Source organism: Xenopus laevis, chromosome 8S, assembly GCF_017654675.1.
Source record: "Xenopus laevis strain J_2021 chromosome 8S, Xenopus_laevis_v10.1, whole genome shotgun sequence".
In the NCBI taxonomy this organism is placed as follows: Eukaryota; Metazoa; Chordata; class Amphibia; order Anura; family Pipidae; genus Xenopus; species Xenopus laevis.
The window spans coordinates 45,357,258-45,374,285 of NC_054386.1; the positions used below are offsets into that span (position 1 = coordinate 45,357,258).

The 17,028-nt window shown below is 38.6% G+C and overlaps 1 protein-coding gene across 1 annotated transcript in view; it reads left to right on the forward strand.

Annotated features, from left to right (window-relative positions):
- Positions 1 to 17,028, forward strand: part of LOC108700041 (pappalysin-1) — a 212,755-nt gene that overhangs the window by 179,112 nt on the left and 16,615 nt on the right. The window contains exons 15-19 of the mRNA XM_018232903.2: positions 2,682 to 2,865; positions 3,533 to 3,743; positions 3,860 to 4,031; positions 4,498 to 4,645; positions 6,447 to 6,571. Of these exons, the coding sequence (XP_018088392.1) occupies positions 2,682 to 2,865; positions 3,533 to 3,743; positions 3,860 to 4,031; positions 4,498 to 4,645; positions 6,447 to 6,571 (840 nt within the window). The remainder of the gene's footprint in view (positions 1 to 2,681; positions 2,866 to 3,532; positions 3,744 to 3,859; positions 4,032 to 4,497; positions 4,646 to 6,446; positions 6,572 to 17,028) is intronic.

Consider the following 17,028-nt stretch of genomic DNA (forward strand, 5'->3'; position numbering starts at 1 on the left):
GGGGACGGCACCGGCAGGGGAGCGGGGGCAATGAGTAGAGCCGGCCTAGGGGCGGCAAGTTTGTAAATCCGGGCCTGGATCCTCTTGCTCACCTGCTCACACCATGGACGTAAATACAGAGGAAGCAGATCCTGTGGTTGGAGGGGGGGGGCAGCAGTATAGAGGGCCCCGTTAGACCCTAATTAATGATCAATTTCAATATACCTTGGTAGATTAGGTCAACATACCAATATTTTGAAGTTCTCAGTTGAATTTGCTGTGGGGCCCAGTAACATCTAGTTACACCACCGATCTACACTACTTCCCTGTAATGTTTGACCCATGTTTAAGGGTCATTACTGCAGTGCCTTAAAAGAGAAGTAAACCCTAAAAATGAATATGGCTAAAAATGCCACATTTTATATACTGCACTTATTGCCCCAGCCTAAAGTTTCAGCTTCTCAATAGTAACAATGATCCAGGCCTTCAAACTTGTCACATGGGGGCACCATCTTGGAAAGTGTCTGTGTCACATGCTCAATGAGCTCTGAGCAGCTGTTGAGAAGTTAAGCTTAGGGGTCATCGCAAATTATCAAGCAGAAAATGAGGTTGGCCTGTAATATAAGATGATGCCACAAGGCTGATTATTAGATTATCATGATAGTTGCACTGGTTTCTGAGCTGCATTTTAGAAATTATCTGTATCAATTACTAATCAGCCTTATATTGTGACATTTCTATTCTATGTGTATTGTATATTGTGAGTGTGTCCCTAAGCTCATTAAGTGACAGTAGAACAAAGCATGTGCAGTGAATCAGCAGAAAAGAAGATGGGGAGCTACTTGGGCATCTTTGGAGACACAGATCTTTGCTGCTAAAGCTTTGTGGTTGCCTTTGGCTGGTACAGAAACCCAAAACATAACGTTCAACATTTCCAGCCTACTTCTTTAGCTAAGCTTTAGTTCTCCTTTAAAAATCTACATTTCTCATTGCTGAGCAGAATAATATAAAGAAAAGCAACAATTTATTATTATCATGGCATTTTGTCGCTCTCATAGTATTGTCTGGACAGTTAAATATATCTTATAATATTTCTATGGGGTTTTATGTGAATGCAAGATTTTCTGTACCATTGGTGTTAAAGGACAACTAAACCCTAAAAATGTATATATACACCCAGATGCAAAGTGGGCTGTTAGCAGCTGTTGAGAAGCTAATCTTAGGGGTTGTCCCAAATTATTAAACAGAAAATGAGGTTGGCCTGTAATATAAACTGATGCTACATGGCTGATTATTATATTCTGATGATAATTGCACTGGTTTCTGTGCTGCTATGTAGTAATTATCTGTATTATTTACTAATCAGCCTTATATTGTGACATTTATATTCTATGTGTACTGTATATTCTGAGTTGGCCCTAAACTCAGTAACTGTCAGCAGCACAGAGCATGTGCAGTGAATGGCAGAAAAGAAGATGGGGAGCTACTGGGACATCTTTGGAGACACATATCTTCCCTACTTTCTAGCCTGCTTCTTTAGTTAGGCTTTTGTTCTCCTTTACTGGGACACTGATTAGTAAGCTTTGCGGCACAGATATCAAAAAATGTTAAAGAAAGCTTGGGCACGCTGTAGTCTATTCAGAAATGCAGCTTATTCGAATATGTTATGTGAACTTTAAAAGAAAAAAACACATTGGCTCAGTCCCCAAGGTATAAACAAAGTTAATGGCTCACCCAATGCAGAGTATGACCCAGGTGTAAAAACCCTGGGTCTATCGTTGTAGGGTGCAGTTTTAACCGATATATAGCATTCAAAATTAACACGGCAATCTTGTATGAATGGAGACTCACCGAAGATGTTGGGTGGCCCGGGTGCAGCACTTTAAAAGGACTAATACTGCTGCTTTATATTAATATTACCATAACTTACATCTGAACAGATTTCACCTTTTCTGGCAGCATTTTCTAAACAAACTTTTACAGTGGAGCTGGTTGGACAAGTCACAAAATTAGATATTTGGATAGATGGGTGTGAATAGCTGGGATATTGTCAGATTGTGAGCATTTTTTGCACTTGTTTTAGTTTATTTACATATACTTATACCATGTGACACATCTTGCAGCTCAGCCTTTCTCTTCATTTGCCTAAAATAATCATATATCAAAGTAAGACAGGTCAAAACTTCTGTAGAAGCGATTTAGGTGTTTTGGCAGGAGCAAACTCCAAGTGCTTTAAAGTGTGTTGGAAGCGTTCTCATGTTATTTAAATAAAAACAAACCCCCAAATGAAGGCAGTCAGTAAAAGTTAGTACCACATTGCCAGCATTAGAGAAAAAAAATCACTCTAGGACACTTAGCATCCATTAGCCCAAACTCGCTGCCTCTGCTATGCTTTGAATACAGATCTACTCAAGAACACAGAGAGATTTGGCCTTCATGTTCTATATATTTGCTTGAATATCAGAACGTTGTGTGTGTTCCATCAACTGTCTTGCATTTCAAGACACACATTTTAGAACAGCTGTTTGCACTAATATCTGTTTTGAAAGGGACAAAATGAAATTTCATCTCCTTCAGCAAAAAAAAAAAAATTGAAACACATTTTAATTGGTAACCAATATGTGCTTAGAAACAAGCAACATTTACAATATACTGTATGGATTGTGCAGTGCAATTAATACACTTTGAATTCTCTCTCTTAGTTTGAGTCTCACATCATCCTAACATGCAGAGATGGCAAGTGGAGCAAGCAGGTAACATGTGAGCCCGTGGACTGTGGCTTTCCTGATAAGAGTCATATACACCCAGCAATATTCACATGCCCCCAAGGGACAACTTATGGAAAACAATGTTCTTTCCAATGCCGTCTACCTGCACAGCTCCGTGGTAAAATACTCAATCCGATCATAATTCTTATAATTTTCAAGAGTATCAGGAGAATTTTGTAGGAATTTAGGGGAACATATTAAGTAGAAGTAGCACCCATATTGATTGATTATTTAAGAAAGTAGGGGGAATGAATAAAATGATCCAGAGTATGAGAAAGCTAATTATGGAGAAATAAAGCAAAAGGACTGGGAGAAATTAAAGCAAAAACGAGGCACTCTACCCTTCCTTAAGGCTTAAATAATAATAAAATAGTGTGAATACTGACTGCATCAGCAAGCTCTACAGCCAATTATCGATATAGTCTACTTGACCATCTTTACAGGCCATAAGAATACTTACTTGAAATTTGTATTATGCCATTTATGTAATGGACATAATTGTGTTTTTCAGCAAGACTGTTTGGCTGCCTTTGTTTTGCTTATGTTCCCCCATAGCATCTTCTGCTCTGTTTCTTGAATATGAACTTTTTTGACTAAAAGATAGAAGGTGATAGTACAGAGAGAAACTGGGACAGACAAATGCAGCCTTAATAAAATAATTAGTTTGTGCAGCATTTTATGCAAGATAATAAAACTTAGCGGAGACTCTCTGATGATGATGTGCAAGCTTCTTCATTCACATTTGCTTTTGATAATCATCATTGTTCTTGTGCATATGTTTTTAGGTACCAATAATATGTTAACTTGCATAGAAGATGGACTGTGGTCTTTTCCTGAATCCATCTGCGAACTCATGTGCTTGGCACCACCTCCATTGCCAAATGCTATCTTGCAGACTGCCAGATGTCATGGTGATGGCCATAAGGTTGGATCTTTTTGTAAATATAGGTGCAAGCAAGGATTCCATGTCAGTGACCCACTGAAGAAGACCAAGAAGTAAGTGGATCTGACTTTCTTGTATTTCCATAAAATGGACTATGCTATGATTGCTGTTATTTAAACTGTCTTATACCCTGAAGCTTATCCTTTTTTCACTATGTTTTCTGGGAAAGGAAGGCATTCAAAACACAGTGCATGGAGGATGGAAGCTGGCATCAGGGTAAATGTGTGCCAATTACTTGCAAACCCCCTCATCCAAAGTTTCGTGGGCTTTACCAGTGCACACATGGCTTTCAGTTCAACAGTGAGTGCAAGCTCATGTGCGAGGACAGCAATAACCAGTCAGTAAGTACTTGCTATTATTAGGAATACTTCATTGGCTCAGCTTTGTTTTGAATATGAACAACCAGGAGGCCATGCAGTTCTGTAATCTTTAGGCAAGTCTTATTCATTATAATAGATACAGATATAATATTTATGAATGTCAACCTATTGACATAGTGGCCTTAATTTTTCAAGTATTACTTTCTAAATCTAAATCAATAACTAATAATTTTTGCAATTTGGTCAGCCTACCCTTTTTAAGGGAAGTTGCAAAGAAGAAAAATGCATTCATGATATTTTATTGGCATTTTTCTATTTAAGGAGAAATGTGAAATCAAAATAATGCAAGGTTAAAATGTTGCACTTAATCTAAAATAATTTTGAAACGCATGCCTATTTATTGTGAACTGTAAGATAAGAAGCAAACATAAAATGAGGCAAGGCTATTACTGAAACATCTACATATTTAAATCACTTTATTTTTTAGGATAAGGGACACAATGTAATCCAGTGTAGAAAGGATGGCACTTGGAGTGGCAGCTTTCATCTATGCCAGAATATTAAGGGGCAGTGTCCAACTCCGCACCAAATGAAAAACTCCATGAAGATCCACTGCTCAGAAGGAAATGAGATAGGTACTAGCCAACAAAATTGAAACTATTTCAAAAACACTTTTGCAAATGTTAAACCAATGTTCTATAAGTATGTGTACTAAATGTACACAGTAGTGGTACCCTATTATTACTATCTATTACAGGTATGGGACCTGTTATCCAGAATGCTTGGGACATGGGGTTTTCTGGATAAGGGATCTTTTTGTAACTTGGATCTTCATACAAGTCTACTAGAGAATCATGTATACATTAAGGGGCACATTTACTAAGCTCGAGTGGAGGATTTGAATGAAAAAAAACGTCGAATTTCGAAGGGTTTTTTGGGTACTTCGACCATCGAATAGGCTACTACGACCTTCGAATCGTTAGATTCTGGCCCTTCAAGAATTCAAATTCGACAATTGCTGTTTTGGCCTAAGGGGAATGTTCTGGAATCAATTTGGAGTTGTTTGGTGGCATCCTGAAAATGTAATTTTTTCGAATTTGATTCAAATTTGATTCAAGTTTGCGTGTCGATCCCATTTGCCGAATTAAAAAAATTTGAATCTTTAAAAAAATTTCAATTGGTTGTTTTTATCTCGAAAATCAAGTTTATGGGAGTTTTTATAAACTCCCATAAACTCTAAATTCGACCCTTGATAAATCTGCCCCTAAATAAACCCAATACGCTGGTTCTGCTTACAATAAGGATTAATTATATCTCCGTTGGGGTCAGGTACAAGGTACTGTTTTATTTTTACAGAGAAAAAGGAAATCATTTTTAAAAAGTTGGATTATTTGGATAAAATGGAGTCTATTGGAGATTGCCTTTCTGTAATTTAGATCTTTCTGGAAAACGGGTTTCCAGTAATTGTACCTGGAATCAATCTTGACCTCTAGAATGCTAAAAAATAAGTGCTAGAAAGCATTTTTTTAAAAAAGTGAATGGTAGTTACTGCTATGTGCCAGCTCTATTCATTGCTTAACAATACCAGGTACTGCATCCTATTCCTATTTACTTTATATGGTGGGCAATTTCTAGCATTTTGTTCCTTTCCATAGTGAGCAAATGCTAGGGTGCTGACACACTAGAAATCACCCAATATGAAGGCCAAAAAATAATAACTAACCCAACATAAATCCATATAGCAAAACAATATTATGTGTTTCATGCTTACAGCTGCATTAATGGATTAAGCATCAGACTCCAAATTATGGGAAAAAAAACCTTATTAAAGAAAAAACAAAAGTATAAAGCTTCTCAGATTATAAATCCTGCTCCCCTTACATTGTTTGCATGACGAGTTAGTTATAAGCATGGGTAAAGTAAATGTGTTCTTCAAAAAATTTATGAACTGATAAGGAATTTCTTCTGTACAAAATGAAATATATCTATACATAAATATACATACTTGAGCATATGAGAGAGAAAATTGTCATTATTATTCTGCTGCTGCAAATGTATGTCATCAGAAATCCAATTCTGTGCCCCTCTAGAGACCAGTATCTGAAACGTGAATGAGCTCAGTGTGCGGTAATTACGCCAGTGGTGACTCATAGATCCCAACAATAGATGCTGGCTCATTCTTGTAACCATTTCAGGGCCAGTAAATGCAATCTAACTCTGTCCTATCCTCTTAAAAGAGATGTGAATGATAAACAGAGCTTTAAATGCATACATCTGCAGTCCCAGAAGTTGCATGGCTCATGGAGGCTGGGTAGTGTCGCAGGAGCATTATTTACATCTAGTACTTATTGCAATGACGGAATTGTGCAGGTGTTGTCAGAGTAGAATTGTTTACTATTTTAATGTTTTGTGTCTTTATGCATATCTCTCGAAAAGGAGCCGAATGTTTGCCCATCTGTCTGAATCACAATGTGGAGGATAACAAATTGGAAGCTGTCATTCTACCAGCTAACATAACTGAAAAAAATCTCCCGCACTGGATGAGCCCACTAAGAGTGAAGGTCAGTCCCCTAATACTGGAACAAGAAGAGGCAAAGTTTCAGGGAGAAAGTAACAACATAGCTAGTGTCATTGCTTGTGTTTATACATATCATATATAATGAATAATCTAAAAAGACACACACACATACATAATGTGTATCTGAACTAGAACTAACTGAAGTAGAGGAACACTAACACAAAAAATTTATGCGTGAGTGTTCTGCTGGTAGCAAATAATATACTAGTCCCACAGAGTACAGTACTCAACGGGTCTTATTTATACAAAAATAGAGTTTATTTATTTAATTTATAAACTTACCATGACCTTTCTCAAGGGAATACGTACTCCTTGAGCGCTTACTCCTCCTGGGTCCCCGTGGTCTGCTAGTTCTATAGATATTGCCCCTATCTATAGCCCTACATCTAGCCCTGCATGGAGGGCTGTATTTTTTCAGGTGCAGAAGGCACTAGCAGTACCATTGAAGCAGAAGGGTTGTGCCCATAAGCCTTTTCTAAACATAGCGCTGCTTTACTGTGGGGTTATTACTGTTAATTTTTAAAGGCTGATAGTAGTTTGTTTCTGTTTCTAAGTCTTACAGTTCCTAGCCCCATGACCCTTCACTTTGTGGTTAAAGGACTTCACAATCCTCTTACTCTTGGGCTACAAATACTGGCTGCTGGAAAGATTGCCTAATGGTTGAACTTCTGTTTATCATCACATGATCATTGGATGCCCCTTTTCTCGACATCCAGGGAGCATCTTTACATTTATTAACATTAAATCTCATCGGCCACTTAGTTAATGTCTGGATAATTGAAAATAGAATTAATCCAGCACACGAAATCTGCTCAAGGGTTATTACCCGTGTTTAATGTCAAGCCAAACAGGTTACAACGTTTCGGGGGCGTACACCTTCGTCAGGTGTACGCCCCCGAAACGTTGTAACCTGTTTGGCTTGGCATTAAACACGGGTAATAACCCTTGAGCAGATTTCGTGTGCTGGATTAATTCTATTTGCGTACCATATATTGGAGGTGCCGTCCTCCTAGGTTCCATGCACCGTGAACGTTGAAAGAGGGACCAGGTGTGCATCTGCATTTCGTTTGGCTGAAGTTCGTTTGTGGATAATTGAAAACCCCCATTAATATGTCTTGCCATGAACTTGTATTAACAGAGCAACTACAAGGAGCAGAGAGCGGCCCAAAAATTTATGTTTTTCAGCCCAATCACCTCTCCATGTACTGTAGCTGAACTCAGGCCGATGCTGTGTTGGTGCAGCTACACACAGAGATGTATTGAAACAGATCCACTTCTCTCTGCCAGGCTACAAAATGCAGATGGAGAGAGAGGTGTGCTCTCACACTAATACTACAGTTAGTGCTACACTAACAAACATATCCCTCCTACTTTTCTATTTCCCCTATCCTTACGAAATAAGATATAGTCCTCAATATTTACCGCCCAGTTGTGTGACTCATGTAGCCATGTTTCGGCATCCAATAACATCATACTTCTCATCTAGAGCCATTAATTCCTGATCTTCCATTTCACCTTCTAGCTCTTGCATTAGTAAACATACATTTACTATAGGTAGCAGTTATTATATCTTCCAGCCATATATGATATCCTCATCCACCTCTCCACCTACATTTTCCCTTGCTGTATCAAGATCTTGATGTAATCTATCTTCCACAAAGCTTCCCACTTCTCCTTCCCCCTGTTCCTAGTTTAATATCTCCTTCAAACTTGTAGTAATTTCCCCCCAATACAACTGCACCATCATCAATGAACAAACCCCTGACGAAGAGCCTGGATCTGCTGGAAAAACCAGCCCAGTTCTGCAAAACCCCAGATCCATCCTCCATACACCAATCTCTTAGCCACTCATTAATTTCCCTCTGCAAAATCAGGTCGCAGAGCACAGAAAGAATAAGTGTTTGCCCCTTCTGTGCATGGCAGAGCATTCTCACTTAGGAGCTTTGTTTTAAAGAAAACATTCTTACTTGTACAAAACCAAATTAACGGTTATGCCAGGTTTAAGTGAATTTTTATTGTTTCCTTTTTTTGTTGTAGAGATAGTGGATAGGTGCTAGGCTAGCATGCAATAATGGAAAATTAGTTCAGGACCAGGCATTATGGACCAAGTGAAAATCTGGATAACTGTCCCACATTACTGCTAAATGACCCGGATTGCAAATGTCAAATAACGGGAGAAATAGTTCCACACTTAATTTGAGTTGAAAATGACTATAGGGGTCAGTCTTTCAACATATGAAAAATGGAGAGGACAAAAAGATCTTAGCCCATTTTGGGCCACACACCCCAAATATCACGTCCATTTTTAGTAAACTGCGTAGTTTTTGTAGAGTTTGTAAATATTTTTTTGGGGTTTAGGACCATTTTATATGTATTATTACAGTTACGTTAATGAAGGTAAAATTGCCCTTTAAGTTAGTTCTCCCAAGTGACCTGTTTCATTATCTTAAATAGTTACAATTGTATCTAAGTGCAGGTGCTGAGTATTCTGGACCCTCTGCCAAAAAGTCCCTTATTTAATTAAGTTTGCACCTTTTCCTGGTTTCCGTAAAGGAGATCAAAGATAAACTCTGGGTATTTCATTAAGAATGCGGAACTGTGGGGTGAGCTGTCAATATCAAGAAGACGGGACAGTTGGGAGGTATGATGCACCTCATTCTGGGAGCACTTGTGCCCCCTGCACACTGAGCTCTCTGTAGGTCAGAGGAACAGAACTCATTTGAAGCAGCATAGGTGGTTCTTCTATTTGGACAAGATCTATGTTTAGGTCTGTATACCATACATTTATCAAGCAAACCCACACACAGACCCACAATAAATACCCACAATGAAATGGCGCCAACATGACATCACCATGACCATGACTCTAGTGCAAGTGTAAATAAAAGTTTGGCTGCATAGCGATCATGAATTTGATCCGTTACAAAAAAGTCAGCAGTGTGTTTATTAAGTGTGCATTTTTTATGCAAGTCAAAAGCTAAAACGCAAGCAGTTGTTTAACCCGAGCCAAGACCTGGCATAACCCTTAATATACAGTATGGGACAACATATGGGAAAGTGGGAAAGGAATTATTTTATGGCAGTTTTTTTTTTTAGATTTGAATACTATCAAATAGCTTTATGATTTTACATGGCACACTGTGGCATTAACCTTTTAATTGCCAACACCATATAATCTACACTTGTTACCTTGTTTCCAGCCAATCAGCAACCAGCACTAGACTTGGTTCTAAAGGCAATGCATGTGCTTGAATGAAACACATGATTAGTAAATTACTGAAAACTGTTACCTAAATTATGTTTAGGTAATAGTAGATAGAGATGTTATATTCTCCTGCATTTCAGATGTGCCTAAGCTTGTATTACATTGCATCCCTGATACAGTTAGGATACTGGAGGATTCCTGTACAGAAACCAGATACCAGGACACTGTCTCAAAGTAACCAGATTCGAAGTCAGCAGAATGCCTACTGCATGGGTCACTCCTCCTTCCTATGCTCAACATGCATGCCACAGAAAATGTCCTTTAGCTCAAGAGCATTAACATGCCCTTGTGCTTGTCCTGTCCTGCGGGCATCTCCGATTCATTCACAGCCCCAGATTAATTTACCTAACATGTTGTTCTGCTGAGCTTCTCACGTTTATGGAATCATTAGAGATTATGACAGACTAGTTCTTAATGTAAGAGAACAAATTCTCTAGTGGACCAACTATTTTCTGTCCAACCCTGGAAGACAAGGCATGGTTGGATGCTCAGGTAGACCCAGCAGCTGACAAGTGGTTGTGGCACCTGGTGCTTGACCCCAAATCTAATGAGGGAATCAGATGGTTTTATACAGATGATTTTTTTGTTTAACTAGGATTAATGAGTTTCTCTTTCAGACTTAGGGCAGTTTTAGTAGCTACGGGAAAATAAATGAAGTGCAACCTTCTGGGGTGTATAGGGGGTTTTAATGCATTATGATCATGCCTGAAGATATCTACTTCTCTGACCTTATTTGTTCCATAATTTTTTCCCCCCCAAGAAGCAGTCAGATGGACATACATCCAAAATCATTTCAGCTGTGGTAGTACTTAAAGAGTAATATCTTCCAGAAGTGTGGGCATAAACCCATAGACACAGACTTCAGACATGTATGGGATGCATTATGCAGAAACCTGTTATCCAGAAAGCTCAGAATTATAGAAAGTACGTCTCCCATAGACTCCATTTTATCCAAATAATCCAAATGCTTAAAAATCATTTATTTTTTCTCTGTAATAATAAAACAGTACCATGTACTTGATCCAAATGAAGATACTGTATAATTAATCTCTATTGGAAGCAGAACCATCCTATTGAGTTTATTTAATGTTTTCATGATTTTGTAGTAGACTTAAGGTATGAAATCCAAATTACAGAAAGATTCGTTATCTGGAAAAGCCCAGGTCCTGAGCATTCTGGATAACAGGTCCCATACCTGTACATACATCAATAATATAAATACTAATTGGGTTTCTTCATATTTTTGCGTAATGAAGATCCAAATTACGGAAAGATTTGTTATCTGGAAAGCCCCAAGTCCTGAGCATTTCGGATAACAGGTCCCATACCTGTATGTGCTTTATTGTAGATCTTATTTTTCACTGCCTGCAGTTGTTGATGCTCTGCTTGAAATAATTGGGGGGGGGGGGAATCAAGCACACATGGCAGATAGGGGAGTAGTGGTATCTGCTTCACTTACATGCACATACCTCTAGGTGATCATGGACATAGCCCCAGCTTGAAGACAATTTTGTTTTCATGACCCCATGTGTTATACAACACCTGTAGGAATATCTAATAGTGTTGTCAAGGAGTGACCATTAACCCATGGAAACATTCAGCTGTCTGGCCTGTTTGTCACGCAAAAATCATCTGTTTCAGTGTTGTCAAAGACTGACCCTTGACCCACTATTGTGTTGTCTAGCCTGCTGTGGCTCAAGCGGTGTCTGTCAGTGTTGGAACACGGAAGTAAGGAGGGCATAGGTCAGTGATTAACACTGGGTTCCAAAGAAGTTATAGAAGGTGTTCTGTAAACGTAGAGACTTTATTGTATGATCCCTTTTATATTTAAACAGTACAGAATTTAATTATTTAATATATTTTGAAAGTTTCTTTTTTCAGTGAGATGTAGTGTATACAGGTATGGAATCCGTTATTCGAGAACCCATTATTCAGAAAGCTCCAAATTACAAGAAGGCCATCTCCCATAGACTATTTTGTGAAATAATTCAAATTTTAAAACCGCTTTCATTATTCTCTGTAATATGAAAACAATTCCAACTATAATGAATCCTTACTGGATACAAAACAATCCTTTGGATATCATGAATGTTTAAATTATTTTTTAGGCGGTATGGAGATCCAAGTTATAGAAACATTCCTGAAAACCCCAAATCCAGAGCATTCAGTATAGCAGGCCCCAGGGATAGCAAGCAGTCTCTTGCTCACTGAGCAGGACATAGCAGATCAGATAGTTTGGGGGAGGAGAACAGCAGCAGGATGACAGTATGAGGCAGGATGAGGCAGTCAGTTGGGTGACAGTAAGAAAATCTAAAGGAAAAGGGAGGCTGCTTCAGGGTTTATGTATCCCAACAGATTCGCCAGATTGTGTGAAGAAGTGTGAACTCTGGATTGGCTGTTCTAGATGGGACTGATCTCTCTAACAGCCAGGGACCAGTTTCTCTAGTAGTGGTGAGGAGGAGAGCAGAGTTAGGCCTAAACAGATTGTGGTTGTAGGGGATTCAATTATTAGGAAAGTGGATAGGGACATTTTTTGGACAGATTTGTTGTCCAGATCGCTACAACTGAACAGTTTGCTGTCTTCCTGGTGCCAGGGCTCGGCATGTGGTTGATCGGGTCGACAGATGATTGGGTGGGTTTGGGCATGACCCAGCTATCTTAGTACATATTGGTCCTAACAACAACATTAATGGTAAATGGAAGGCCTTAAAGATGAATTCAGGGATCTAGGCTCTAAGATTAAGGGAAAGTCTTCCATTGTCATATTTTGCCTGTGCCAAGTTTAAGAAGACAGCGGGAGCTTAGGGGCTAAAGGCGTGGCTCAAGTCTTGGTGTAGGAAGGAAGGGTTTGGGTTCCTAGAGCAGTGGGCTGTAAATTTCAAAAGGAAAAGTAGTAACCTCTGCTGTATGCTGGCTAATGCATGGAGTTTGTCAGGTAAAATGGGAGAGCTAGAGTTAATTGCATTCTCTAAAAAATATGATATAATTGGTATTACTGAGACCTGGTGGAATAAAACAGGGCTGTGAATTTAAATGGTTACACCCTTTTTAGGAGGGAAAGATAAATTAAAAAGGGTGGAGGAGTGTGTTTGTATGTAAAGCCTGAATTAAAGAAATAAGAAATAACCATTGATGGCACTGGGGATGGTGTGGATTTCCTCTGGTTAGAGAATTCGACTGGGCAAAAGGTTACAAAGAAAATTAATATTGGTGTATGCTATAAAATACCTCATATAAGTGATGAGAATGAAGCCCAGCTACTTTTACAAATAGAAGTGGCTTCACAACTAGGTCAAGTTATTATTTTGGGTGACTTCAGTTATCCAGACATTGACTGGGGTAATGTGGTTGGCAAGACAAAAAAAAAGCTAGTAGGTTTGTAAATATGCTGAATGATAACTTTTTATTTCAGCTTAATAAATATACGTCAGTATATTCTGCATATAAGTAAGGAACGCTGTTGCAAAACAAGACCTTTGTGGTACAATAGAAGTGTTGGTATTAAGGTGGGTAAGAAAAGACATGCTTTTAAGGCTTTCAAGTAAGCTGGGACAGTTGAAACATTTATGAGGTATAAGGAGGCCAATAAATCATGCAAAAATCAGACAAGCTAAAAACGCTATGAAAAAGGGTATTGCAGCAAGCAGTAAAAAGAATCCAAAATTATTTTTTAAATATGTAAATTGTAAAAAACAAAAAGGAATGGGACCCTTAATATCAGAGAGGGTCAGCTGTTTAATGAGAACAAATAAAAGCAGAGATTCTTATTTTTCATCTGTCTACACAAATGAGGAACCAGTTAATAAAGGTTTCCTTCTTAAGAAACAAACCCTTTACAAAAACAAAACCCTACCCCCACCCCACATAGGCCCCCCCTCCCTCCCCCCCCCAGCCTAAATGCTGCTAAATTTTTACTTCACCACAGCCATCTTCCGGGTCTTCAGTAGGCTGATATGGAGACCGGCGCATGCGCAATTGGAGCAATCTTTGCTCCAACAGTGCAATTTTGGATTGGTCCTTACCTTTGCTTTGTAAAGGGGTCCCATGACCCTATCCTCCAGTGAATCTATTCCCCATTTTAATACAGGACAATACTTTTCTAGCCCTTCCTAATGCTGACTGGCCTTGCTTGTTACAGCTTATTGTCTATAAGTAAAACCAAGTCCTTCTCCATAAAGCTTATATTTTTTTAAAATGACAAATGCAAGTCCCCAAGTCATTTATGATCAAACTGAATAACAGTGAACCCAATACAGAACCATGCACTCTACACCTACTAAGTGGGTTATTTATCAAAATCCTATTTTTTCTGACCAAATTAGAATCCACAATTTACCCTTATTTATGAATCAAAAAACCATGAAAAAAATCAGATTGTCAAAACCTGTAACTTTCTGGATTGTGACACAAAAACCACAACTTTTTTCCATTGTAGCGCAAAAAAACGGAATTTTTCAAATGATGGCCGAAATTTTTGCTGAAATCATCGGAAAAGCCAGAAATGTTCATATTATCAAACGAAACCCAGCATAGACAATAATATCTTCAAATTGCAAATAGGACTTCTGCCATTGACTTCTACAGGACCTCGACAGGTTGAAGATGGAGTATTTTGGGACTCAGACTTCTTGCAGCCTTGGGCGTATAATAAAACTTAAAAAATTAAAAATAAAATTCCACTAAAAATTCAGATTTTAAAGTAAAAAAAAAAACATTAATCTTCAGAGTTTTTAGCATTCAGACTTGAATAAATAACCCCCTATTTAGACAATATACTATTGACCTATATCTGTAAGATTTGCTTATATTTTTAAATAAGACATGCAGCCAATTTGCAGGATGGTGCACCATTTTTTCCCATATTTTTCTCCTGGAACTACACTGTGATGCTGTGTTTACAAGGGGCATGTGACTGCACAGTATGTTCAGCGCCGTTTCGCAGGAAAGAGCCGCCTGAGGGGGGGGGCAGCAAAGCTAGTACGGAGAGCGCAATAGCGCTCTCATGCACTAGTAAAGCCGAATTTCCGGTTGAAAACCGGAAATTCGGCTCTTAAAGGCTCAGGAGTGGCTTTTTGCCGCCCCCTGGTGCTGCCGCCTGAGGCGAGTTGCTTAACTCGCCTCACTGGCGGAGCGCCCCTGAGTATGTTCCTGTGGTGGGAAAATTAGATTGCAAGCTTTCTATGGTAACAGCTAAGAATGATTAAGAATCTAGTAGATGCCTCTATTAAATTAGATACACATTAAAGTCTTCCTTTAATTTTTTTGTATTCTGAGGAGTTTTTGAATACCCTTAGTGTTTTAGCCTTCAGCCTTTTTATGGAAGTTTTTTATATGAATCCACCATTCTTTTGGCATTGCACCATTCTTATGTTTCCCCTGAGCCTGCCACCTTCCAGAATTAGAGCGTGACCTCTTTTTCCAACATTTCACTAAAATGCACATTTCCCATGGACTCTGTGACTCCCTCAACATATTTCTAAGACCCTTAATGCATGTTTTCCTTAAAATGCTACTGTAAATGCAGTTTCTGAGCCATGTATGCAGCCTGATATTGCTCCACTTCCACCATACACTGAAATCATGTAGAGAAGAACAAGTTGGTCCTTTCTTTATTGACAGGCAACAGCTTTAGTGTTACAAAAATATGAGTGGAAATAGGTATTTGTCTGCAATGCAAGCTCAATGATATTTCCTGTACCGGAAAAAACAAGACTGGTATAAATTAGGGACCTGTGGCTTATATAGACTGTTTATATATGTATTTTTTAATGGCAGTAAAATGGTTAATTTTTTTTTAAAATGTCTTTTTTAGATAAATGGTAACCCTTTGAGCACAAGCATGTTGTGCAACCGTTTGGTATTCAGAGGTTAAAGATATATAATTATGATCCTAGACAGTTTCAGTTGGGAGGGGGGTGGGTAGAGAATTAATACCATATGAGTATGGCTACTTTCATTGGTAGGTGAGGTCATAAAGGGCGATCAGATTCTGGGTGGTTGTTGGTCTATGTTGCCACTGAAGTATACACATTTATAGCTCTGCATCAAAGCATACGTGTGAAGCAGTTCCTCCACATTGACTACATTGTCACTATACTAGGATCTTTGTCATCTTTAACGTGTAGAGAGGTATGGGACCTGTTATCAAGAATGCATGGGACCTGGGGTTTTCTGGATAACGATCTTTCCGTAATTTGGATCTTCATACTAGAAAATCATGTAAATATTAAATAAACCCAATAGACTGGCTTTGCTTCCACTAATGATTAATTATATCTTAGTATAATGTACTGTTTTATTATTACAAAGAAAAAGGAAATCATGGGAGATGACTTTAGTGTAATTCAAGGCATTCTGAATAAGGGGTTTCCGGATAACAGGTCCCATACCTGTACACAAAGTGAAGCCCAAAAAATGGGCCGTCACTGTGTTTTTTTTTGGTGAAACCAGTTCTATAATTCCAAATTACTTTTACAATTTTTTTTTTTAAAAAGGGTTTGACATTTTTCTTGTGCCAGTGTGTTACTCCCTGGCCCACTGGATTAATTAAAAAAGCCATCCTTCGGTCACTTTGAACGTGAACACAGGCAATGGTGTGAGGAAGGTGGGTCAGACTCGGACTGGATAATAGTGGGAAAAAAGCCTCCGAAACACGAACAACCAACAGCATGTAATATAAAGCCCTTTTAGCATGTCAGGTAATTCTGAAATGCAAGCCTGCTTAACAGGAACTGTAAAAACAAACCAGAATTCTCACAGATGTATTAAATTAGACCTCCAGAAAACCAAGGAAGATGTGCATCACTTGAGCACTTTGTAGTGCTCCAGCTTCCTAGACCTGAATTCCTCTCGGCACAGCATGGAAGTTTATCCTTTTAAATAAGAGAAGAAACAACCTAAGGATGACACTAGTGGATGCTGAGGTTAAAACAGCAGAAGGTTAGGAGGAAGCTCACATCAGAATGTAATTACAATCCCAGATAGAATTTAGTTTATAAAAGGCATAGAGCTGTACAGAATTATGAATATGCTCTTTGTCTGTAATGCGGCAGTATTTCTTTAAACTAGGGATGCACCAAATCTAGGATTTGGTTCGGGATTCAGCCTTTTACAGCAGGGTTCGGATTCCTTGTGCCTAGCCGAAATGGAATCTGAATGGGGAGGGAAATCACGCG